The sequence below is a fragment of the Lissotriton helveticus genome, chromosome 10, assembly GCF_964261635.1.
Source record: "Lissotriton helveticus chromosome 10, aLisHel1.1, whole genome shotgun sequence".
Lineage (NCBI taxonomy): Eukaryota > Metazoa > Chordata > Amphibia > Caudata > Salamandridae > Lissotriton > Lissotriton helveticus.
The window spans coordinates 85,352,809-85,380,361 of record NC_136071.1 but is presented as its reverse complement, the minus strand read 5'-3'; the positions used below and the strand labels follow the sequence as shown (position 1 = coordinate 85,380,361).

General features: G+C 44.4%; 1 protein-coding gene across 2 annotated transcripts in view; it reads right to left on the bottom strand.

The window, feature by feature from the left end:
* Positions 1–27,553, bottom strand: part of LOC144785932 (uncharacterized) — a 217,411-nt gene that overhangs the window by 31,468 nt on the left and 158,390 nt on the right. The window contains exons 6-9 of one of the 2 annotated variants that reach the window (XM_078664804.1): positions 21,550–21,712; positions 17,621–17,812; positions 13,657–13,896; positions 5,609–5,790 (exon numbers count right to left, since the gene is read on the bottom strand). In XM_078664804.1, the coding sequence (XP_078520930.1) occupies positions 5,628–5,790; positions 13,657–13,896; positions 17,621–17,812; positions 21,550–21,712 (758 nt within the window). In that variant the 3' untranslated portion in view covers positions 5,609–5,627. The remainder of the gene's footprint in view (positions 1–5,608; positions 5,791–13,656; positions 13,897–17,620; positions 17,813–21,549; positions 21,713–27,553) is intronic. The other variant, XM_078664803.1, reaches the window with a different exon arrangement.

Sequence of the window (27,553 nt, the reverse complement as noted above, 5' to 3'; positions counted from 1 at the left end):
GCCTCAAGGAGACTCCTGTGAGAGGGGAGTCCAGACAGGAGAGGCAAGTCTGAAGCTTCTCTACCAGCAGGCACTGGGAAGGATCCTCGCCTTCAAGGAAGGCCCTCATTCACCAAGGTCATCCTCAGTCTTTGCAGGTTTGCCATCCACCAAAGCCTGAGTATCTTCAAGGTCTCCAAATGCACCCCTATTGAACTGTGTAAATAGTCTCCTACACCACGAGACCAGGCCAGTTCGAACTACATCACCGAGATGGACTAAAACCTCCTGGCCATGCAGTTCAGAGTTCCAACACTGCCCAGCCGATGGTTTGAAGAGACTCATTGGTGCTCTGTATTGTTAATTGTTTTTCCCATAGGTTGGATTTTTGTTTGTCTTTTCCAATAACGTTTGAGAGGGATGTAATATCCTGCTGGACACGTTCTAGTGTTCAGCCTTGTGCTGTACCATACCCAAATGTAAATGTAAATGTGTGTATACTTGTAAAGCGCACTATAACCTTTCAGGCATCCTGGCGCTGTATACTGCTGTGGAACCCATCCTGGCTTTCCCTGTGAGATGCCCCCTCCAGGGCGCCCCCAAGGTGAAGCCAGGCAACCTAGCGCTGTTGGGGCCGTTGTGGAGCTTAAGCAAGCTATTGCCCAGAGTTGCAGAGTGGGACCCATGATTAGAGTAGGCACCGAGGCGAGAATTATCGAGTCCGCGGACATTGAGCCCAAGACCCTGCCGCATCGGGAATTGAACCCTGGTCCCGGGCCTGACCTCTGCTTCAAGGTCTGCCGCTCTAACCAGTGAGCCACACTTCTCCACACACCCACCCATCACAGGCGTCACCGGTCAGGTGACCCAGAGAATAAACGGGACCCGGGCGCACGTGTCCTTGGCCAGTTATCAATCAATACTAAAGTCACTGTGTGTGTGCGTGCCTTATTTGCAAGTCTGTGGGCCTAGAGCCCCCTACTTTATAGGCTCCTTTGTCCGAGTGGAGCAGGGACCCTGAAGTCGTGACCGACCTTTGATCACTGCCTAATGTAGGAAGTTGTGGCACAGAAGCAGTTGCGTAGGAAGGGGGATGCGGTGGGTGCGGGCCGCCACGGGTGTCATCACTGAAGGGGGTGACAAAATGGCAAAAATATGTGTTTTAAACACATATTTTTGTGAAGCCGGGGGTGACAAGAAATTTTCCGCACTGGGTACCACCTGACCGTGCTACGCCACTGTACAGAAGCGTTAGGGCGTTATCGGGGGGGGGGGGGGGGGTGTGAGGTGATCCATAAATGCTAACGATATATACACCTTACCGCGGCAGAGTAAAAAAAAAAGAAATGGAAGCACCGCTGTCCCAATGAACTAGTGTCGTGCTCGATGGGAAGTAACCCCGTCTTTCCTCCGGTGCAGAGAGCCGCGATGCAATGCCAAGCATTCTAGCCATGGCGCGGAAGTATGAAACTAATGTGGAGGCAAGGAGCAGAGAAACAACCCCTGTGCAGCGTGCCTAGGGTGACCAGGCGTCTCTGATTTGCCAGGACGGTCCCGGTTTTTCACCTGCTATCCGGCCAGATTTCAGGAAATTTAGTTCCTGTCCCGTTTTTTTTTTTTTAGAGAGGGGCGACTGAGAACTGTGGGAGGTGCTTTTTTATGTTTTATTAAGTAGGGATAGTTAGCAGTTGTTTCAAGAAAGCAATTTAATTAACAGGCAAGCATCTGGGTTTAAAAATTGCAATTTATGTATGCTCTAACTACCTGTTCTGTAATTCTCTGCTCAGGGACGCTGTCATTCTGTGCGCTCTCTTGAAATAAAACTGTAATCCTTCTTCTATTTTCGTGAAATGTCCCGGTTTTTGGTTTTTAAATTCTGGTCACCCTAAGTGTGCCACACAGTGGGGTGAAAATTACATCCTCAGAGGTAATGTCCTACTTCTTTGTCCATGGAAAAAATGAGTGGCAGTGCTCTACAGAGCCGAGGTGAGGAAGTTCTGGTCACTTGTGCTGGTTTAACTCAGGCCACCAGGTGGCAGGAGAGTACCAAGGACTGCGACTAGAATTGTCATTGGAAATGTTTTTATATAGTGCCTACGACCTCTGACAGGGATTGTATTGTATTGTATTGTAATTGCATTCATATAGCGCTTACTACCCCTGACGAGGCGTTGAAGCGCTTTTCCGGTGGGTAGCACGCTACTCCGAGACCCACAGAGGATTAGTGTTGAATTAGTATAGTGAAACATGCAAGTACATTTTAAGTGGTGGATAGGTTAGTCAGTTATTTGGATTTGGAATGATAGCAGAAGGATAGAGTAGGACAAAGGTTTGTATTTATTTATCGCTCGCTTGTTGACGCATGCTATTCAGGGAGCCTATAAAGGATTAGTGGTGAATTAATATGGTGAAATATGAGGTAATTTCAGTGGTGGATATTAGTCTGTTTCTTGGAGTGAGAAGGATAGCGGATGGATAAAAGGGAAAGAAAGATTTGTATTCATATAGCACTTGTTACCCCTGATGGGTGTTGAAGCGCTTTTCTGGCGAGTAGCATGCCACTCCGGAACCCATAAAGGATTAGTGTTGAAAATTAGTATAGTATAAATATGAAGTAATTTGAGTAGTAGATATGTTATTCCGTTTATTTGGGCAGTATATTAGTATAGTTGAATATGGAATTTGAGAAGTGAAACATGTTAGTCTGTTAATTTTGATTGAAAAAGGATAGTGGAGGGATAAATTGTCCAATGGATGAGAGGCGGTTAGAAGAGAGGCGCTGTATTGCTGTATCTGTGTTAGGTGTGGTGGAAGGGTGAAAGCTTGGCATTGGAGTTTGTTCCTTTGTGTGCTTTGAAAGGTGGGTATATGTATGTATTTTGTGATGGTAAGTATTATGAGGTGTTGTGCTCTGAAGATCTTGTTGTGCTGGTGTGTGTGATATGTTTTGCTTTTGAGGTGTGGTGAAAAGGGGTGCTGATGTATATGTTTCATGCGCCTGATTTGGTTGTGTAGTATTGTTTGTGAGAGGAGGTTGTGACGTAGAGGGGGTGGTGATGTGTTGATGTGTAAAGTGTATGTTGTGTGTAGGAGGGTATGAAGTAGAGGTGAGAGTGTTTATCTTAGACTGGTTTGTTTCAAGAGTTACAAAGTGTGGTTGTGTGCAGTGTGTGTGTTAGTGTTATTATGGTAGAAGGGAGAGGAAGGTGTTTGTTGGACAGCTGATGGAAGGATAATTATATATTTGTTAGTGATAAAAGGTGGACCATTAGGTGTAATTACAGCAGGGAGAGTGTGTCTGAGTGGGATGTAGTTATTTATGGTGTTGATTGGCGTTGTGTTAGTAATGAGTGTATTGGTTAGTGGTATAGGATAGAGTTGTGTACTGTTTGTGGGTGATGGTGGATATGTGTGGTAGTTGGGATAGTAGGGTGTGTAGCACTAGTCTGTCTCCTTACCACTTCCTGGACTCTTCTCACTGCAATCTGGGGCACATGTAGGCTGCAACTCACAAGATGGAGGAGAATGATTTGGGGTGCACCCAGCAAGGCCTTAAGGGGCCTGGGCAGGTGTGAGAGGAGGGCTCAGACTTGCCTGGTAGCTGAATAGCCAATGGTCTGCTGGCCTGGGGGTGGGGTCTGGGCAGCTGCTTGCTCCTGTTCAGAATCTCCTAGGAGACAGACAGGCTCAATCCACAACTTTGGACTTCTGCAGGTAAAGGCTTCACTAACTCGAAATCTAACAATACTGTTTGAATAAAGCTTTACTCCCCCTGCTGGCCAAAAAAGGAAGTGCACAGGCCCCAGTAAATACAGTTTAAACAGCTCACAGAAGCACCCTCTGATGTAGAAAATAAATCCCTGTTGCTGGGGGGGGGGGGGAGGCAGGGGGGCTGGCCTCACTGGCTTGTGAACACAAAATGGAGGCTGGGGGTGCACTGTTTGAGCACACAGGCCTAAGCACAGAGCAAAGGAGAAATTTGGAGGGAAAACAGATTTGTCACCAAGGAATGAGAGGGACAAACTACAGAGGTTGGGCTGCAAATACCACAATTCAACACACTAAATGAAGGCGATTTTTTGGCGAGTAGAAGGCTACTCCGGAACCCAAGATTAGTAGTCAGTAGGTTAGTACAATTTTTTTGTTTTGTTTTTCTTGCGCATTTGTTTTAAGTTGTGGAGGCACAACAGTGAGTATAATGGACAGTTTTTTTAAAATTCTAGAGACAAGAGGGTTGGAAGGGTACACAGGAAAAGAGCAGAGCGCTAAAGATGGAAGAACATATAACAGACAAACAGTGCTTTAAAAAGTTTGAAGACCACTGGTCTAATGTATGTCCCATTTCGGCACATGTGGGGGGTGTTTCTATTAATACTCCTAGAGGGCTGCTATTGTTCATTGATGCTGCCACCTGCTGGAGCCTAGTGGAGCAGCATACTATTGTCCCTATTAGAGAGAGCGATTCTTCAGCACTGCCAGCCTGGGCTCCATATTTCAGGGTTTAAACACATTGAACAGAACAGCAAGGCTGATGAGGCTGTGCTCCAGAACGCCCTCTCATGCCAAGATGTAGATGTATGCGTTTGTCTCAGATGAATCAATTAAAGTGATTTTGCCACCTTATTTTCTAAACACCCCATTTGGAGAGAAGAGGGACAGTGAGATAGATATTTTCTCACAATCAGGCGAAGAGTCATGATTAAGGTTCACCCAGGACACTACAAAATCACACATCAAGCTGGAGGGCAGGGGGCTGCTTTGAGGGCTGGAGTGACAAACTCACTTGACACACCATCCACAGACCAGTCCCGAAGAACCACACAATTTTCCTAAAGGCGCACATACATGGTGTGCTGCGGAAACAATCTGCCTAGGTTATTTTACACACCATGAGTATTCTGCGGGTTTCTCTTCAAAACTGCCTGTAAAACCTATGGATACTTAGCACATGTATGTAGAACATAGTGTCTCGAATATTATTCCAAGGTGAAAAGCTCCATAAGAATCCACATGACTGCTGAGGGAGGACTCCATGTCATCCCTCATGTAGCCCTGGTTTTAAACCAAATCACTTTGCATTCTGGGACATGTAGTTTCACATATACCATTATAGACATGGGTCTGCAAGTTCAGGAATGCGAAGTGCGGTTGGCTAGAACATCGCAGTGGCTGAAGCTGCTGTACGTGACGTGGGCACCTGCCACCCAGCGGCCCATTGAGAATGGCCAGAGTTCAAGGCGCGCACACACACCCAATGCAGTGCTTGATTTGTAAAATATTAAGTGCCAGGGCTCTGGTCAGAAGCCCACAGCAGCTTGCACCACACATTTCCCATGCCACGCTGATATTGATAGTAACAACACAACTACCAACCACTGCACTCGTACAAGTGTGAGAATTCTGACTATCTCAGGCCTCCAAGGCTATAAGAATGGCTTGGGCGGTAGGAAATAGTAATTTTTTTATGTATATTAAATTAATAATAGCCCGTTGTGCTCATTTCTAAATTAGCCAGACAGCGCCACCTTGTGGCAGACTGTCACAAGAGCCGGTGTTGACAATTAAGTGCCGGTGGCAAGCACCGGAAACCACCGGCTCAAATTTAGCACTGCCGATAAGTGAGACTCACACGGTTTGCGGCAGGTCCACTAACGTACCGGTGACTGAGCACTCAGTTGGTGCAGGATGGGGAACGGCGTCCACTGAATGGGTTCCATGGGCCAGCTGGACACCGAGATGGCGCTGGCTTTGCCCGAGTCGACCATGGGATCGTTGAAGCTGCTGCAGCTGGTCTCCCAGTCGGAATGAAATCTGCAAGAATAAAAGAGAAAAAAACACGACCCCGCGTGTTGTTAACGCGTCTGCACAGCTGTTGCCTTAATTATGCTTACACTTCCTAAATGTGTCACACATTCGCAGCAGAGGAGCTTGGTGCCAGACTGTGGACGAGACCTGCCTTTCCAGAGCCTTCCGCGGCACATCAATGGGTTCACAAGACAGCATTGAGAGGAAACTGCAAACAAGCATTGGCAAAGCCAGCAAATCCAGTTTTGTGTTTTTACTGAAAAGCTTTTGCATGTTTGAATAAAGAAGTATTTGTGTTTTATATATGTAACAGCATGGTTGTGGAAGGAAGCTTAGACATTTTAAGTGTAAAACAGACCAACCAGGAGCATCTAGTGTGTTAGTAATTATTCCAGGATTAATTAAAATAAACCTTTGTTTTTTTATTTCCATTGGGCGAGCGGAGGAGGGCCTGTGGCTGTGGTATGCAGAGTAATGACCAGTGTCGATCTCGTTCCTTGTCTCCTGCCAGTGTGTTTTTTTGCTCTGTATTACAAAGTACACAATTGCGTGAATGGCTGTCCTTGGGCATGGGCAAGCCGGGCCCAGGTGGCCAATATTTCGAGGGGCGCAGCAGGGAGCTGATTGACTTAATGCCATGCAAACAGCAGCTCGTCTGTCCCACTTGGTCTCCCTCGGTCCAGTTAAAGAATTTGTAATCACACCTTCATGTAACTCAGCATCATTGTTAGAACCCCATCAACTTCTAGTGGCTTGTGATGTTAGAGTGATGTGCATGGATGCAAATGGAGGGTAGAGTGATGTGCATTGGATGCGAGTGGCATGTGAGGATAGAGTGATAGGCATGGATGTAAGTGGCATGTGAGGGTAGAGTGATAGGCATGGATGTAAGTGGCATGTGAGGGTAGAGTGATAGGCATGGATGTAAGTGGCATGTGAGGGTAGAGGGATGCACATGGATGCGAGTGGCTTGTGAGGGTAGAGTGATGTGCATGGATGCAAGTGGCTTGTGAGGGTAGAGTGATGTGCATAGATGCAAGTGGAGGTAAGAGTGAAGTGCATGGGTGCAAGTGGCATGTGAGGGTAGAGGGATGTACATTGATGTAAGTGGAGGTAAGAGTGAAGTGCATGTGCAAGTGGCATGTGAGGGTAGAGGGATGCACATGGATGCGAGTGGCTTGTGAGGGTAGAGTGATGTGCATGGATGCAAGTGGCTTGTGAGGGTAGAGTGATGTGCATAGATGCAAGTGAGGGTTAGAGTGAAGTGCCTGGGTGCGAGTGGCATGTGAGAGTAGAGGTGTGGCGCCACAGCTAGGGCGACTAACTCCGGAATTTGGGTTTGATCCCCGGCACCAGTGGCAGATTAGCCCAGCACCATGTGACTCTGGGCAATAGCTTGCTTAATCTTCCCAACGGCCCCAGCGCCTAGAGACCCTTACGGAGGATGCGCGCTTTACAAATGTGGATTTATTATTATTTTAGAATGATGCACATGGATTCAAGTGGCTTGTGAGGGCAGAGTAATGTGCATGGTTGCGTGTAGAGGGTAGAAGGTTGTGCATGGAGGAGAGTAGCTTGTGAGAGTAGAGTGATGTGCATGGATACAAGTGACTTATGAGGGTAGAATGATGTACATGGATGCAAGTGACTTATGAGGGTAGAGTGATGTACATGGATGTGAGTCGCTCGTGAGGGTAGTGTGATGTGCATAGATGCAAGTGGAGTGTAGAGTGATGTCCATGGATGCGGGTGGCATGTGAGGGTAGAGTAATGGTCATGGAGGCAAGTGGCTTATGAGGGTAGTGTGATGCACATGGATGTGAGTGGAGGGTAGAGTGATGTGCCTGGATGCGGGTGTCTTGTCAGGGTATAGTAATGACAATGGATGCAAGTAGCTTGTGAGGGTACAGTGATGTGCATGGATGTGAGTGGAGGTTAGAGTGATGTGCCTGGATGCGAGTGGCATGTGAGAGTAGAATGATGTACATGGATGCGAGTGGCTTGCGAGGGTAGAGTGATGCACATGGATGTGAGTGGCTGGTGAGGGTAGAGTGATGGCCATGGATGCTAGTTGAAGGTAGAGTGATGCACATGAATGCGAGTGGCTTGTGAGGGTAGAGTGATGCACATGGATGCAAGTGGAGGATAGAAGGTTGTGCAAGGATGAGAATAGCTTGTGAGAGTAGAGTGATGTGCATGGATGCAAGTGACTTATGAGGGTAGAGTAACGTGCATGTGAGGGTACAGTGATGTGCATGGATGTGAATGACTTCTACGGGTACAGTGAGGGTCATGGATGCCAGTGGCTTGTGATGGTAGAGTGATGGGGATGGATGTGGGTTTCTTGTGAGGGTTCAGAGAGGTCCATGGGATGTGAATGGAGGATATAGAGTGATGTCTATGGATGCGAGTGGCTTGTGAGGGTAGAGTGATGCACATTGGTGCGAGTGGCATGTAAGGGCAGAGTGATGTGCATGGATGTAAGTGGCTTGTGAGGGTAGAGTGATGCACATTGATGCGAATGGCATGTGAGGGGAGAGTGAGGTGCATGGATGCAAGTGGCTTGTGAGGGTAGAGTGATTTGCATGGATGCGAGTGGCTTGTGAGGGTAGAGTGATGCGCATGGATGCGAGTGGAGGGTAGAGTGATGTGCATGGATGCTAGTGGAGGGTAGAGTGATGTCCATGGATGCGGGTGGCATCTGAGGGTAGGGTAATGGGCAAGGATGCGAGTGGCATGTGAGGGTAGAGTGATGCACATGGATGCGAGTGGCTTGTGAGGGTAGAGTGATGCACATGGATGCGAGTGGCATGTGAGGGGAGAGTGATGTGCATGGATGCAAGTGTCTTGTGAGGGTAGAGTGATTTGCATGGATGTGAGTTGCTTGTGAGGGTAGAGTGATGCACATGGATGCGAGTGGAGGGTGGAGTGATGTGCAAGGATGCTAGTGGAGGGTAGAGTGATGTCTATGGATGCGAGTGGCTTGTGAGGGTAGAATGATGCACATTGGTGCGAGTGGCATGTAAGGGCAGAGTGATGTGCATGGATGTAAGTGGCTTGTGAGGGTAGAGTGATTTGCGTGAATGCGAGTTGCTTGTGAGGGTAGAGTGATGCACATGGATGCGAGTGGAGGGTAGAGTGATGTGCATGGGATGTAAGTGGAGGGTAGAGTGATGTGCATGGATGTGAGTGGAGAGTAGAGTGGTTTGCATGGGTTGCGAGTGGAGGATAGAATGATGTGCATGGATGCGAGGGGCGAAAGACCACACTGTGTGTTTAGTTCTGCTGGGGTGTATGATTGTCCAATATTTGGCTTTGAGTGGCTTATATGTTTTGAGGTATGACCGCCTCACGACTTGAGTGCCTTGTTCCCTGGCCCCATCTTGGGCGAGGAGGATCTATGGTGCCTGTCACTTTTGCCTACTCCATGTCCAACCTGTTGTCCCCCACACCCAGTGTCTCTCTTTAGTGGATGTGGGGGTGTAGTAGCCTACCCCTGGCCCATGATGGGCATGGAGAGACATGGGCCTTTGTCTTCCGTGTCAGATCTTTGCTTTCAGTAGAGTCTTAGTCTGGCCCTTGCCTATCGCTTTGTTTTGGGGTGTGAGCTTGGGTCAGGTCTCTCTTTGGGCTTGTTTGGGGGCTCAGTGATTCTGGTCTTCCTGTCTCCTTCCCACAGTTAGTTGGGTTATGTGGTGCTCATGCTCTAGTAGACCGACTCTTCTCTTCGGGGCTTGGGGCTGGTGTTGTGTTTGCTGTACTTGCTTTTGGAGGACTTGGCTTTGTGTTCTGTCTTTCCTTTCTTTGCTCTGGTGAGCGGTTATGTGTAAAAGGATGTTTTGGGGCTCTGGTAGCTTGTTTTCACTCATTTATTCTTCTCGTTCTGTAAGCTTTGCAGAGAATTTGGGTGAATGTGGCTGTTTTCTTCTGTTGGCAAGTTGGCACACTTTTGTGGTTCCTGGTGTGGGCGTCCTGGTGCCTGCCGATCCATGGGTCTCCTTTGTTGGCCTGCGGTGTCTATTTAGCTGCTCTATGGGCGTTGGGGTGTCTCTTCACTTTTTCTGCATCATGGTGCCTGGTCATACTTATTTTTGTCTCCTATTGAGGCAATTGTTGGACCCGTGGCGGTTCCTTTCTTGGTTCATTGATGCCAGCGAGCCTCTGGTGGCCCTTTTTGCATTTGGATGTGGCTCTCTGTGGAGGGTGGGCCTGGGGTCGACTTTGGGTTTGCCTGGGTTGTCGTGCCTCCCTTTCTTCTGGGATTTGGGAATTCGAGTGTGACTTGTAAAAGTCCTTGGTACGTGTGGTGGATGGCTTGGTGGACTGCACTAGAGTGGGATGCTCTGGTTAGTTGTTCTCCTTGGTTGAGTTTCACGCCGGTTTCAGATGGCTCAGGTTCCCTTGTGGTTATCGTTGCTCACCCTAGTTGCATTTGTCTGTTCTTCCTGTCCTGGGTTCTGGAGGAGAAGGGGATGGAGGAATTTCAGTTCCTCTCAGACCCACGCCTTATCGCTCTTCCCTTCTTGCCTCTGGCTGGTGTCCTGGTTCTTTAGGCTGTTGTGTTGGTGCTGTTGGTGGCCTTTTGGGTGCCTTCTGCTTCACTCTGTGTTTTACACTGCTTTGCTTCGGGGTGGTGTCTAAAGTGTTGGTATTGCCTCTGATTGGGATTTACTTTCCTAGTTATTGATGCTCACCCCTCTTTTCTGAGGTATCACTGCAGGGTGTTTTCAGTTCTCATTCTATTTTCCTGGAAGCGGGTTGGGTGAGGCTGCTGCCTCTTGTCTTTCCTGACCCATCTTGTCTCTGTGACCCTAGTGCGCTTCTCTCTTTGGTTTTCCTCACCTTGGACCGGCCTGTTGGTGTTTTCCTGTGCAGTGTTTGACCATTAAGCTGCCTGGGCACTTGGGTGCTCAGTCGCTATGGTGGTTCTTTTGGGACCCTAGTCTTGGGGGAGTTTGTTCCCTGTCCTCTGCTTTTCATAGGGTGTTTATGCTAGTCTTTGGTCATTTCCCTTGCCTCTGCTGTAGTTGACTGTTTGGTGCCGGCTCTTGTGCTATTCTTCCTTGACTCTTTTCTGTTCCTTGTGCCTGGATCTCTAGGGCTGTCCCCATCTGCTATTTGATACAAAAGGGGATGATGGATGGAGCGTTTGAACAAATCAAACACTCACCCCCAGTCAACTGATCTGGGTTTAATCCATCACCATTCTTTAGTTCACTCTGCCACCCCAGTTCAGACATGGCTATATGCAAATCAGTCTGACCCTGTGCCTTGTGGGAACAGTCCAGCCCGAACTGCCACGCCTTCCCTGGACCGGAAACAAGCATCCTGGGACCAGTTTCGGATTCATAATCCTCATCAGCCAGGCTAGCTTGAATCCAGTGGCCAAGTGAACAAGGGACTCACGTCTGAGCATACCCTGCCACACTTAGGGCGAACAAAGCGATACAAAAGGGGATGATTGACGGAGCGTTTCAACAAATCAAACACTCACCCCCAGTCAACTGATCTGGGTTTAATCCATCACCATTCTTTAGTTCACTCAGCCACCCCAGTTCAGACATGGCTATATGCAAATCAGTCTGACCCTGTGCCTTGTGGGAACAGTCCAGCCCGAACTGCCACGCCATGTCTTCCCTGGACCGGAAACAAGCATCCTGGGACCGGTTTCGGATTCATAATCCTCATCAGCCAGGCTATCTTGAATCCAGTGGCCAAGTGAACAAGGGACTCACGTCTGAGCATACCCTGCCACACACTGCCATCTGCTATTTGGGCTTGTTTCGATCTTCTCTGGTTTGTCTGGCTTGTGCAGGACCAGTTGGCTTGATGACTGGAGCCACATGCCGGCTTTTGTCTTGGGCAGCATCCTCTGTTTGGCCCCCTCTCTAAGCTGGCCATGGGTCCTTGTTGATCCCTGGATTGTTGGTTTGCTATTGTTTACTCCTGTAACCTTTCCACCTATAACGCTGTGCTCTTGCTTCTGCGGACCTCTTGTGTTACTTGTAGGCAGGGACACTGGAAATATGCGGCAGGGGAGGACCAAATTATGCGGAAGGGTTGACTAAATTATGCTGCAAGAAAGGGCAAATTATGTGGCATAATGCAGCACATTTTGTGATAATATTACTGTGTTACTGTCATTTTTTCAAATGGTAACACCGTCTGGGAAAATGTTTCACTTTATTAGTACCAATTTAATACCCAAATGCAGCAACAAGCAACTGAAAGATGACCAGTCACCATGTGGAAGGGTCTTCTAGAGCGCAGGAACACAAGTAACTTTTGATCACTTTGAGCTAGAAACAAGTTTTTTGTTGTTGTTCAAAACTGCAGATTATGCAACAGATGAATTATATGCCAAATGTGGGAACCCCATGATTATGTGAAAAAGGTTGCAGCTGCTGAATCGTGTAATTCCAGTGGCCCTGCTTATAGGTTTCGGGGTTCAGGCTGAGGGCTTACTATTTTGATATAGCCTCATTTAGAAAGGTCTGGGACAAGGAAGGTCTGGGACAAAGAAGGGTTGAGGAGGTAATATGCTGATTACTTGTCAGTTATCCTCATGCCCCCAATTATGCTTCCTTGTCTGAGTACTTGCTTCTCTCTCACACTCCCTATTGCAATAACATCAATTCCCTGTGCTTGGGGATGGCAGGATGTGCTGCAGGACTGGTGCTCTGTGCATTACTTCTCATGATGGGAGGGTCCTTAAGGAGAGGATGGTGCAGAAGGAGGCTGGGAAGGCTTTTAACTGAGCCTTGTGGTGCCTGGGAGGAGGTGGACACATCTCATTTAGTAAACACTGGGATAAGGAAAGGTAATCAGAGTAATGAAGATTACTGGTACCTAATTGGCCCATTTGTTTGCCATTTTATGTGGCTTTGATGTGCCCACAATGGGTGTGTCTGTGCTATACCTGCCCCCCCGCCACACATTACTCACCACTCCAACAGCAAAGGGTGGAATCTCATCACGGTGATGGGCTGTGGTGGGAAGTGATGAGAGGCTGGACCGCCTGGCACACATCCCAGCTTGTTCTGGAAATGGGAACTTTTATCAAGTTACTGTTTCCATTTCCAGTCCTAAGTGCAAGGGCTGGTTGCATAGATGGGTGAGCCGGGGATATATCGGATCAACCACACAGAAATAATAGAGATACTCCTGGAAAATGGTTATCAGGGACTCTTAGCGCTTCCGTTCATAAACACAAGATGATGTTGTATTTATTCTGGTTCCCTGCCAGCTGCAGAGAGGAATGACCATTTCAGTGCAATGCGGCCCTGGTTTCATTGTTGTTCTGCACAACTCAGAGAGGTCCCAGACCTTGACCTTAGAGAAGGACAAGGAAAACCTTTGCTAGAATCTGATGTCTCCATGAAGAAGACAATAAAGCAAGACAATATGGAGCTTTTCAAGAAAATGGCCAAAAATACAAGTGTAAAGAGTTTAAATCCCAGCAACATCTGGAAAAGGCAAGGGAAAGTAAGCCAGCCGATGACGTCAGATAAAGAGGAGAAGTGAGTCAATTAAATTGAGCAAATAAATGGAGTGGTTCTTTGGTAAATCAGTAAAAGGCGCAATATTGTCCCAAAATGGCCGCCCTGGTTCGGAGTAGTGGCAGCGTGACATGCAGCACAAGAGCGGTAAGTGAGCAGGCTACCAGGACTGCTGGGGAGCTGTTGGGAGCCTGTAAAAAATGAAAGAAATTAAAAAGCACCTAAGAGTTAAATATGAAAAACTAAAGGATAGATGTAGATTTTGAGGCGAGCAGTAAGATTCCTGCAGAAGAAGCAGGAACATCCCTGACATGGTCAGCATCCCTAGCAGTCAGTCAATATCCACAATCAAGCAGGTAGAGTAAGGTCTCACCCTGGTCGGCACCCTGGTCTGCGGTGTGGCGTGCTTCGTGGGCTGCAGGTGCCGGCGTTGTCCGCGTCCTCCAGAGAGCTGCCCCGCCGGCTCTCCAGGGCGTGCAGGTGCAGCACCTCTTCGGAATGACTGAAGGCCAGATTGTCCAATGAGCTGATGGAGGCGCCCAGCCAGGACTGCGACTGCGAGTGCGACCAGTAGCGGGTGGAGATGTCATCGAAGCGACTGAATCGCCTATAGCTGGAGAGGAAAAGGTTATTTTTTAATGCTTGTGCTTCAAGTACCTCAAAGACCTCACAGTAATATCTGCAATGCTTAATGTACCTCCAGTATCCATGCATTTACATTTCTTGGTAATATTCGAGCTCAAGTGGTAGAGGACAATTGGGCGGAGCAGTAAAGGGAAGATGGAGTCAGAGGAAGTGTCCACTTTCCAAAGACACCCCTGAATCTTCAGTCCTTGCAAGGTGGAGGTGAGGGACTTCCTGGCTGACATTTATTTGCCTACTAATTATCTGTTTTTTTAGTTCTAAACAATATTTTCTGATTTGACCTAAATTATATATGTAATATACTTATATACAAGGGGCCTTTATGCAGCCCTCTTAATCAACTGATAAGTTGTTGTTTTATTCACATATTTTTTCGGTCAACTACAGCATGGCGCAATGGGTCAGCCCACTTCAGCGAATGGCTACCTTCACTGTGAGTGACAGCATTCTGCTCTTTAACAAGGAACATATCCACAGACAAAATAATCCCCTTCAATGCCAAAATCTACTATGACAATGTGTACTTTTTTTAGACCAAAAATATTTTTGCTTCTAGTCAATGTTTATTTTTCAAGTTGGTGGAGGCATTGCAGATCCCCTCCAAAATATAAGTACATAAAAAAAAAAAAACAATATAAAACAAGCACTGGTAAAGCCAAAAAGCTGGCAGCCATTGCCAGACTCATTGGCTTTTCTAATTATTGTTTCTTTCCTGGGATGAGGGAACATTCTAAAACAGGAAGTGACAGACCCAGTGACCCATGCAGAGTGACTGTGAAATCACAAGTCTAAACCAACACTTTGACCCTGAATTGAGATATGTCTTCACTGTACAGTAACGCTGTTTTAATTGACCAAAATGGTTTGATTTCACATTTAACGCATACTAACACGTGAATTTGCTTGAGGAGTATGTGTGAATTTACAAGTGACCGACTATGGATACTTGATGCCGAATTACTCCATAGCAGTAACACCACTCCTTGAGGGGAAGATTCAGAAGTTTGCATAATTAGATATATAAATTACGCAATACACAGGTTAGACTCATGGGGCGATGGCTCATTACGGCTAGTATTTGCCTTGAGTACCATAACATGAATGCCAGTGAGTTGGGTAACAAACCTCTGTTATACAGCACCAAGAAACCCTTTTGAGTAAAATTGTTTTCTCCAAATACACTTTTTGCATGTGTGTGCTTACTTTGTGATGCGTAATGTACACATTCGCGTATATGTATGGTACAATGGTGACTAGCGGCCATCTCCCCAGCCCTACTGGTGCAATCTGCATGCAACACAAGCAATACACGTGTGTAGGGTCAGGATATTGTTGAATTTAATTCATTAATGAACAATTACTCATGTGTTGCATGCTAGGGACCAGATAGCCCTTAGAATCTCTGAGAATTTTAAGAACTAGTACGGACGTTGCAATTGTCCATAGCGTGGTCACATTTTTCACCGCTATCTGGACAATGAGAAGGAATCTTTGTATTGCAGTTCCACAAAGCTTGAAGAGGTACTGAGGAACTGAATTTAGCAAATTTAATAATGTCAATCATTAATATATAAATTTGACCTTCGATCTACATTAATAGTTGGTGAACTGTGATTCGCTTTTCATACCATGTTTTTAATTTGATTGTATTTTAATATGTGGCGTTTTTGAGGATATTTTTGATCCGGAATAAACAATATTGATTAATAAAATGACCAATACTGTGATTTCCTTTAAAAGCGCAAAAAAGAAGACTGGCGTGCAGACTAGTGTGATGAGAAATGTAATGTACAGCCAGAATCATGCATATACACTATACTTCTGTGGACCGGCAGTAATATGTGCAAACAACTCGGTCCTGGAAAAAGCTTTGTGCAGTAGTCGTCCTGCTTATGTGGGGGATGACGGCAGCTCAACTACCGGGTTATATTTAATAATCATATATTATGGTGGCCATTCCTCTAGCGAGCACCACACGTTATCTTGCATTGTTTATATAACAGGTGTTAATATTACCCCACTTAATGGTCTTCGTCTTCATTTCAGAAGAATAAAGGGTCTGCTAGGATTCATATCTGACTTGAGTATAAGTATAAGTCGATTTATTGTCTGATTAATACAAATCATCACAAAATAGCACTTCACAACACATACAAAAAACATAATAAACGCACATGTTCGTAAAAAAAATACCCATACAAATATATATATTCATAAAAATTCGATAAAAAGCATAATTCGGGAAAAAACACAAATATTGAGCTAAAATATCCAAGTAAAAAACATTCAGTGCAATAAATTCGAACTGCCTACAAACAACTGTTTAAGACTTCAAAGTGCCAAGTGCTTAAAAACAAGTGACCTTCTATTAATTGACCTTATAAAAGCCCCTTCAGAGCTGCCTTGAGGGTTACACACAGATGTGCAAACCGCTGGGCTACCTAGTACCTCAGATCCAGGACACACTTCTCATGACCCCGAGTACCATTAAGATGGGGCAGGATTAGGACTTCCCACCTCGACTCAAATGCGCCTAGTGCGCTATACAAATGCATGAAGGATCACCTTCCTGTACATAAACAATCATTCCCTGCAATGCAGGCACCCTTACACTATGGCGCTTGGGTATCTGAGTGGGCGCTAGGCTGCTATATTTAGCTCCAACGCTAGGGAAAACACTTGGGTGTGCCATATTGTTGTAAATAGAGCGCATCCCTGTGTTTTGAAAATGGCAGAGCGCAGTGCTGCAAAATTTGCCACGCTCCGCCATTTTCTTGAAAATATGCTCCTTTGTGTTAGGCTAACAGTCAGGGTGAGGGTCATGATTAGTGCCCGAATTAGGGTAAGAGGTACAGATAGGTGGAGCTTTGAAGCAGCAGTTTCTACACCCTAAAGGCTGCACATACAGTGGTTTGACTGTGCAAAGGAGCCTATGTAATGGTGTGACTAGGAAAGGTGAAGACATAAAGGTTTGACTATGTAGGTATGACTGTGAAGGTGACTATGTGAAGTGTTGGGGTATTACTATGTAATTGTGACTATGTGACAGCTTCATTACGTCAGGGTATAGGAGTAAATGTGGCTTACATTTAAGTCTTGACAAAGTAAATGTGTAGCTGTAGTGATATAGGTTCCTCCCATGTGCAGGGGGTGCTCTGTCACCAGAGTTGTACCAAGTCCCATCACAGGGTTTGACACCAAGAACATATGTGGAAGCCCCGGACTGTAGCACGACACCCCAACAAGGTTTGTCAGAAAGAAGGTCTTCTGTAGTCACATACCTGCGTCTGTGGCCACCTACCTGCGTCTGTGGCCACCTATCTGTCTCTGAACCTACCGACCCGAATCTGCCACAACCAGTGGCATCTGCGGCCACTTACTTGAATGAATGAATTAATTAATGAACGTAGACTTCCAGAGCCTTACAGTTACCCAAGGGTGTCTTGGCTCTAATAGACTCTATAAGCAAACTTAAAAGAAACAAAACAATTTTGAGATGGAGCTAAACCTGGACTGGGCTGGAGAATAGGCAGGTTTTGAGATTTCTTTTCGAAGAAGTTGATTTTGAATTTCACACATATGTAAGGGAAGGAAGTTCCACAATTTTTCCAATAGAAAAGAAAAAGACATTTCCTCTGTTCTCCTACGTCAGCTTTTGGGGATGTCTAGTGCGTCTGTATGCGGCCACCTACCTGCTCTTTGTCTGGTTGATTTTGGTTTCCACGAGCAAGGCCTTGAACCGTCTCATGGCGAGGTAGGCAATGGCAGAGATGCAAAGCACCAGGCTGAGGATGACTCCACAGGAGATGCCCAGGAGGGCCTGCTGTGTCATCCTGTAATCACAGCGCACTCCCATGAACCAGTAGTCGCTGCCGACGGGGCATCTATGGTGAGACAGAGAGCAAAGGGTTAAAAGGCATGTGACGAGCGAGGAGGCGAAGGTGTGGTCTTTAGCAAGTTAATGAACCCAGGTTTGGGGTCCCAGTAGGGCAGGAGCTGGAGATCCTGGGCCTGATTCACAAAGGTAACTTGCACTTCTGAGTACATTTACTTCTTTTGAGTACGTTTACTACTTTTTGATATTCACAACCTGCACTTTTGTAGTAACTTACACGTTTGACCATGTGTAGTGCCGGAGTTACCACAACCACTAGTAGTACACCACCCTCCTATATAAAGTAATGGAGGTAGGGACTTATGACAAAAGTGCAAGTTACTGCAAAAGTGCAGTTTGTGAATAGCACTTGTGTTAACTTACGGAGCAATCCTGTAGTATACAATACATACTACAAAATACAGTTTGCGAATCAGGCCCCTATATATTATGCGCTCATACCAATGGTGTGTACAAGTGTGTTGAAGGAAGAAAGAAAGGGTCTCGAGATTGGTCACAAGGGTTATCTTATGCCCACTCTTGAAACGTTGTAGCCTTCTTATGGTGGAGAAGTGTGGCTCAATGGTTAGAGCAGGCAGACCTTGATGCAGAGCTCTGGCCAGGGGCCAGGGTTCGATTCCCGCCTCGGCGGGTCTCTGGCTCATTAATTCCCCTGACTGGATATTCTCACCTCAGTGCCTGTTCTGATCATGGGTCCCACGCTGCAACTCTGGGCAATAGCTTGCTTAGTCTCCACAACGGCCCCAAAAGCGCTGGAATGCCTGGCTGCACCTGGGGGGTGCCCAGGAGTGGACATTTCCCAGGAAAGCCAGGAAGGGTTCCTAAGCGGTATACGGACAGCGCCGGGACACCTCCGGTGGAGGTAGCTGTGCGCTTTACAAATTCCGACATTTACATTTATGCCTCTTGTGTCATGCCTCTTTTTGTGTCCCTCCTATCGATTTTTATCAACCATTTATTGCTGAATCCATCTATACATCAGTACATTATACCACCCACCATCTCCCTGTTAAAGTAACTGATCACACTTCTCCACACAAACCACTTCTAAACCAAACCCTCAAACAAACAAACCAAACGCGACCAAGTACACTGTCCCATGGATAGGAGAAAGAAAATGGGCACCTGGGAAACACAGAAGGAACATGGGTACAGGAAACACAGAAGCCTGGTACAGAGGTCAGATAGAATACTGCTCAGAACTAGAGGAAGGATTGGTACATTCGAACTGTCCTAGATAATGCGGATAATCCAATGTCTACAGTGAAGAACAAGGCACCTCAAGGCTTAGCCAAAAAACACCTACACAAGGTCGACTATCACCGCCTCTCACCACCAACACAATTACTCGCAAACACATAGGAGAAGCAGCAACCAGCTCCTACAATGTGGTGTCCGGTAAGACTGAGGAGAATAGTTTTACTTACAAAGCTGACTTGGGTTACGCAGAGGGCCACAAAACTTACAACCGCACTGCGATACACCGCGAAGAGAAAAACAGGTATTATGAACTCCGCAGAAGTTTTGATGGCATGCTGCAAGACCCACACCCTAAGGACCCCATCTACAGGGCAAACCCTCCACTCATCCCACAGCACATTTACTCTTTGGGCAATGGCATGATTATGGACATCCGTTCGAAGGAGCCCGCATGCAATTATAACCCACAGAAAAGCTCTGCACCAAATGCTAAGAGGCCAAATAATTGCTGAATGTGTGCTATACATGAATGTGCAATGCAACATAACATCGTCCTTTTTTCACATTCACTGCTACGTCATCATTCTTCTCTTACTTCCACCAACCAGTTTTCCCTCTTGATTACTCTGTGTGCCACTGGTTCTTTCCAGCTAGTACCTGTCAGGCAGTGTACAGCTGCTCCACCCCAGGTGTTTCTCATGCATCTTATTTCTCCCAAGAAGACAACACAAGGGCCATGCAGCAAAGGGTGAATTCTAGGGATGAGCGCTTGCACCTGGGTGCTGTTTGTCACACAAGTGAATACAAATCCTACATCACATCTTGGCTGCCAACTGTTCTTCAGCCCCCTTGGTAAGAGGAGCCTCATGATCCTGCTTCCTGTCCACTGCAGTTTATTCTTCTTACCACCCAGTTTAAAAAATCCACCTAGTAAATGATGTCACAATAGGCCTCAAAACCCAATCAGAAATCATTATTCTGTTATCCTTTTGCTGGTGATACAGAATTAGTTTTTTCTTTTCACAGGTTGATCCCCTTTAAACAGTAGTTCCAGTAGAGAAATACTTTGCAACCAGACCCCAAGCAGCCTCACCTCTGGTACTCTCTGAGGTGTGACTGTGTTTGTCTAGCTCTTTCTACCACACTCTAAAGATTGTTTAATCCCACCTTCTGCACACCGTCCCCAAGCTCATGTCATCCAGATACTGGGAGCTCTGGACATCAATGAGGGGTGTGAGCTGATGCCACTGGCCCTTCTACCCTCAGCTCTGATCCTGCTAGCCTGGCTCCAGGAACCAAAGGTCACCGTGACCCCTAGAGCCCTGTTTACATTCTGTAGTTTCCACCTTCATCCTTCCTCTAGACACTCAGCAGAAAATATGGAAGCTGTTGAAGGTTTGGGACAAGAGGCAATGCCTGGTCAAAGTGTGCATGATGGTGTGCGTAGCCGTGGTCCCGATGAACTTATCAGAATGCGGTCAGAGTCTTATCTGCATTTGTTTTTTTTTGCTCATCTGTTCCATTACAGAAGAGGACAAACCATAACCAAATAGTCAAGGTCAATCTACTAGGCTAGTGTTCTCTGCATGGGAACACAATGAAACCCAAGCATCTTTCAGCCTTAATGGGCCTTATGCCGCAGGTGCAGCCTGGGTCTCTGTGCACAGCGAGCCTATGTCTGGGCAAGCTCATGCCACCTAGGGCGACTCACGTAAAACAACAATAAGTGATGGGTGGAAGGACATGATTCAATCAATGTATTGCTAAAGCTGCTTCGACCAGAGGATTTGAAGGCGAGGCCAGCTAACCCAACCTGTTGAGCAACTTAACATGCATTTGTTGAGCCAAGTCAGGTCCAGCACTCCTTGAATAGAGGTCTCCTGTGACACACTCAGTGGAACACCTATCACTCCCAGACCAGATTAACGGTTGATGTCTACCACATGCAGACCTGACTCTAACTTGCACATCTATGTTGCTACTCGCTGCCACGTACCATGTGTAAGTGCAGCTAGAGATTTGCTCTGGTCCAAATGGAGCACTTTTCTGAAACACACACAAACCAATGCTCACCATGCTGGCCAAATACAAAACCACATTCTGCACAGTAGAGCTACAATCAATCATAGTATCATGTAGCCAAATCACCCAGAAGATGTTAAGAAACTCCAATTGCAATTCTACCTCTCTTACATCTCTCTGCATCACTATATGTTTAGGTGCAGCCACAGGTTTGTTGAAAGAACCACCCTATGAACCCACATTGAATCATCCATGCACAACTAACGGAGAAGGGTCCTACCAAACCATAGTGGAGTACTTCAGGGAAATGAAGAAATATAATAATGCTGTACTGCAATAGATATACCTCCACTCACTCGCCCTTTCGGTGCTCTTTGTGACTGATCCTCCTCTGGTTCCTCGGGGCAGGGCCTCAATATTTTTTGTGAAGACTAACTTGACTGCTACCTCAAGAGGCCACTGGATGAACAAGGGGCAGTGGGGATTTAAAGAGAGTATACTCACTGGCACATGGGGTCCTGCCCTCTGCGGTGGGTGCAAATTCCTTCATTCTTGCAAAAGCCGTCATGGCACAGGGACGTACAGGTGATGTTCCCATTCCGATTGTGGGCACACGTAAAACCGGCAACGCAGGTATATGCTGTGGCACACAGGTCTGCCCATCGCTCTGCATAACAAGAATATCATGATGAGGAGGACAGCAAATGTGGAAGTGGTCCAGCCACCATTAATTTATCAAGAAGGCTTGCTTTATATTTTTATTTAACAGACTATATATATATATATATATATATATATATATATATATATATATATTCGTCAACAAAGTTCGCCAATCCCCCAGCCTCACTGCGACGGCGGGCTTCAAGCGAGGAAGCGATCCTCAAATATTGTTTGCGCTAATTCCAAAAACAATTTTGACAATTTTGTTTAAATAAAACTTACCACGCACTATGGAATTGGGGTCAAGCTTGCTTCTTTTGGAAAGAATAAGCGCGAACAATATATATATATATATATATATATATATATATATATATATATATAGCAAATTCACTGAAAAAACCATAGGTTTCAGGCCTTATATAGTTAGGAATTAGCATTTAAAAAACCTTTGAAATTCAATGAAAAAACCATAGGTTTCAGGAGTTATATAGTTAGGAATTAGCTTTTAAAAAACCTTTGAAATTCACTCAAAAAACTATAAGTTTTAGTGGTGTTATAGTTAGCTGGACATTTTACTCATACAAAACCATTGAAATTGCTCCTATATAGTTAGTTGTACTAACTATATTTCGCTCACCCGCACTTCACTGCTGATGATGTCACATATTAGATCATTCATGACATGGTCAGTGACATCACTGATGACATCTCAAATGACATCACTGATGACATCACTGATGACATCATCCAGTGAATGTGGTTTGCTTCGTTATTTAAATATGCATTATATATATAGCAATTTGCATTGAAGAATAAGTGGATATATATAAATAAATATTTGGATGGAGGATTTAGTAGCAGTGTAATTGACTGTTTACTTGACCAATTTATAATGTCTCACTAAATATAGTGGATAGTGACTAAACTGTGTGAATATCTGTATCACTTTGTCAGTTGTTGTGTAAACTGATTCTACAGTTGGTTACTAGCTATGTGAAAGTCTATATTAGTTATTGATTAGTTAACTGAGTATTTGTATGGGAGTGTGAAAGTGTGTGTGGTTCGGTGGGGGGGGGGTGACTGTCCAAAGATGTGTTAATAGTTGATTCAGTAGATATATGAAGTTAAAACTACATGTTCTAACAGTTGTTTGGGTGAGTGAATATCTTTATGGGTGTGGTGATGAGCAAATATATTTCACAATGCTACAGGTCCAACAAACTAGAAAAATAAAAGGCAGTGTATGTGTCAGTTGTTGTATATAAATAAGTATACATAAGACACAATGATTGTGTGAGTGACTGTATGGATAACTGTATACTTGTAATAACGATTTTATAATTCACCAAGTATGACTTACTATCTAAATGAATAGAAGAAGTGGTGTTTGTATAAGTGTTTTGCTAAGTAAATATGTAAGTATGATCCATTGTTTGCATAAGTGAGTAGGATGACTTCATATGTGAATAGGATGCGTGCTGTTGTTTAATGTCGATGTAGATGTATAAGTATTTTTGATAGTGTTCTATTGTTCATTGACAGCATGTATGAGTGAATCCATAGGTAAATGATTAGATGTGTGTATACATCTATGAATCACTGAGTGGATTTTTAGATACTTGTATTGCCGTGACAATGGATTTAAATATGATACTCTGTATTTTACAAAGAGGGATGAAAAATTGTAATAGTGTATGAAAAGGTGTATGTGATTGTCACGTGGATGATGTCATCAGTGATGTCATCAGTGATGTCATTTGAGATGTCATCAGTGCTGTCACTGACCATGTCATGAATGATCTAATATGTGACATCATCAGCAGTGGATTGCGGGTGCGCGAAATATAGTTAGTACAACTAACTATATAGGAGCAATTTCAATGGTTTTGTCTGAGTAAAATGTCCAGCTAACTATAACACCACTAAAACTTATAGTTTTTTGAGTGAATTTCAAAGGTTTTTTAAAAGCTAATTCCTAACTATATAACTCCTGAAACCTATGTTTTTTTCAGTGAATTTCAAAGGTTTTTTAAATGCTAATTCCTAACTATATAAGGCCTGAAACCTATGGTTTTTTCAGTGAATTTGCAAGGTTTTTTAAATGCTAATTCCTAACTATATAAGGCCTGAAACCTATGGTTTTTTCAGTGAATTTCAAAGGTTTTTTAAATGCTAATTCCTAACTATATAAGGCCTGAAACCTATGGTTTTTTCAGTGAATTTGCAAGGTTTTTTTAAATGCTAATTCCTAACTATATAAGGCCTGAAACCTATGGTTTTTTCAGTGAATTCGCAAGGTTTTTTAAATGCTAATTCCTAACTATATAAGGCCTGAAACCTATGGTTTTTTCATTGAATTCGCAAGGTTTTTTAAATGCTAATTCTATTAGCGGATAACGTTTTTATATATTAAAACGTTTTTGAAATCTCAAATGCCTGCTTTTCTAACAGAGTTTTTAAGCACAGGCTCTTTTGTCTCTGGTGGCCATCTTGGGAGACTGCATATCAGAATTGTTTTAATGAAATATAAGAGGATTTGAGAAGTCACTCAAAATGTGCCCTAATTTTTCTTTCTTCAGCACTAATCATAATTTGTATGGCAAAATGAACCCCCTCATTTTGTTCCTTTGCAAATTAAATGTTTTAAGTGTTAACACTTTATTCCAATCAAGATGACTTCAGGTGTGCCATACTTTTGTCATAAGTAAGACTGGTAGCGCTCTAGTTGTTCTTTAGAACACTCTGGGACATTCTGTCATTGGGCTATAGTTGGGCTACATCTGGCTGATATTTGGGCTACATTTGTTTTTTTTGTCTCTGGTGGCCATCTTTGGGCTACATTGGGCTACATTTGGGCTACATTGGGCTACATTTGGGCTCTAACATATATATAGCCCAATGTAGCCCAATATATATTTTTTAAAAGTTAATTTTCGTAAAAGCCACTGGAGCACATATCTTGAGACATAGCAAAGGCACATCGGGCTACCAGTCCCTACAATTTTGCCAAGTTTGGTGGAAAACCATTCAGCCGTTCGGGCTAAAAGTGAGTCCAACTGCCCTAGGGAAATTAACATGGGGAAAACACGTTTTGGGACCCCCCTTTTATCTCGGCCCCCGCTTGACGAATCCCCCCCAAACTTTCAGGGAAGGGCCGGAGCGCCGCGAGGCAAAGTTAAGGAAAATTTCAGGAAGATTCCTCAACCGGCGCCAAAGTTATTCCCAATAGAATGTTGCGATTTCCCTATGGAAAACAATCCTAACTATATATACCTACTGGCTATCGCCAGTAGGTAATATATATATATATATATATATATACATATATATATATATATATATATATATATATATTCACTGAAAAAACCATAGGTTTCAGGCCATATATATTTAGGAATTAGCATTTAAAAAACCTTGCAAATTCACTGAAAAAAACATAGGTTTCAGGTCATACATAGTTAGGTATTAGCATTTAAAAAACCTTGGAAATTCACTGAAAAACACCATAGGTTTCAGGTCATATATAGTTAGGTACTAGCATTTAAAAAACCATTGAAATTCACTCAAAAAACTATAAGTTTTAGTGGTGTTATAGTTAGCTGGACATTTTACTCATACAAAACCATTGAAATTGCTCCTATATAGTTAGTTGGACTAACTATATTTCGTGCACCCGCAATCCACTGCTGATGTCACATATTACATCATTCATGACATGGTCAGTGACATCACTGATGACATCACTGATGACATCACTGATGACATCATCCAGTGACTGTGTGTTTCTGTAAAGTTTAAATATGTTTTACATATTGAAGAATGAGTTGATGTATAAGTGTCTGGATGAAGGATTTAGTAGGTGCGTGACTGTCTGTATGAGTGAGTGAGTGATTAAATGTGTCTTACTGAATGCATGGGTTAGTGACTAAACTGTCTGAATGTGTGCATCAGTATGTCTGCTGTTGTGTAAGATGCTGTATGTGTTGATCAGTAGCTATATGAGTGGCTATATGGGTCATTGATTGGTTGCCCAAGTATTTGTATATGAGACTGTGTCTGTGTGTGGGTGACTGGGAGGTGTGGAAACAGCTGTATGGACGGTTTACTGTGTGCATTGATGTGTTGGTGAGTGAATGTATATCTCAGTGCTACATGTCCAAGTAAGTACATATGTAAAACACAGTGCATGTGAGAGTTGGTATATATAAATGCCTATACATGAGAGCCAGTGATTATGCAAGTGGCTGTATGGATCAATGTATACTTGTATCAGTGATTGTTTAAGAGAGTAAGTATGTGTTAGTATATGTTTGAATAAGTAAGGTGATGTGTGTATAACTGTATAGATGAGGAAATGGGAGTGTGATTGATTCTTTGCATGACTGACTAGGTGTGTGAGAAACTTCATGGATGAGTGAAAGTGTGTGAGTGTCTCTATAGGTGTATAAGTGCATATGATAGTATTGTATTGATGAGTGACTGTATGTATGAGTGATTGTATAGGTGAATGAGTGGATGTGTGTGTAGACCTAGGTTATATTAAGGTTATATTAGAGTGTGAGGAGGTGCATCGTATTATCACATGAATGATATCATCAGTGATATGATCAGTGATGTCAAATGAGATGTCATCAGTGATGTCATCAGTGATGTCATTTGAGATGTCATCAGTGATGTCATCAGTGATGTCACTGACCATGTCATGAATGATATATGTGACATCATCAGCAGTAGATTGCGGGTGCGCGAAATATAGTTAGTCCAACTAACTATATAGGAGCAATTTCAATGGTTTTGTATGAGTAAAATGTCCAGCTAACTATAACACCACTAAAACTTATAGTTTTTTCAGTGAATTTCAATGGTTTTTTAAATGCTAATACCTAACTATATATGACCTGAAACCTATGGTTTTTTCAGTGAATTTCTAAGGTTTTTTAAATGCTAATACCTAACTATATATGACCTGAAACCTATGGTTTTTTCAGTGAATTTGCAAGGGTTTTTAAATGCTAATTCCTAACTATATATGGCCTGAAACCTATGGTTTTTTCAGTGAATTTCAAAGGTTTTTTGAATGCTAATTCTATTAGCGGATAACGTTTAAATATATTAATATCCTAGTGGGACCACCTGAGCACCCTAAGGGGTCAGGGTGTTTCTACCCTGCCCCCTTTTTGTGTTCTACAAGTTTGTTTTTCTGCTTTTTTGTGCCTCAGTCTATTAAGACCCAAGATGGATGCCAACACTTCCTGGTTAGAAGTGTTGACAGCCAATGAGCATGCAGCTTTCTCGGGAAGGCATGCTGATTGGCTGTCACTGTCTGTCAACACTAGCACAAGATAGATGCCAACACCTCCTGGTTAGAAGTGTTGACAGCCAATGACCATGCAGCTTTCTCGGGAAGGCATGCTGATTGGCTGCCACTGTCTGTCAACACTCAAAACCAGGAAGTGTTGGCAGCCATCTTGTGCCTTGTTAGAACCAAGGCACAAGAAAGCAGTGAAACAAAGGTGTGAAACTCGCAAAGGGGCCAGAGTAGAATCACCCCGACCCCCTAGGCCTGCTCAGGGGGTCCCACAAAGACCCCAAAGGCTTTTGTAAATGTCGGGGCCCCCTGAGCAGGTCTGGGGGGTCGGGGTGCTTCTACCCTGCCCCTTTTTTGAGTTCTACACGTTTGTTTTTCTGCTTTCCTGTGCCTCAGTCTACCGAGGCACAAGATGGCTGCCAACAGTTTCTGTTTTGGAGTGTTGACAGACATTGGCAGCCAATCAGAATGCATCTCGAGCTCAAAAGGTAAGCTTACAGTAAGCTTACACGTAAGCTGCTATAGATATATACA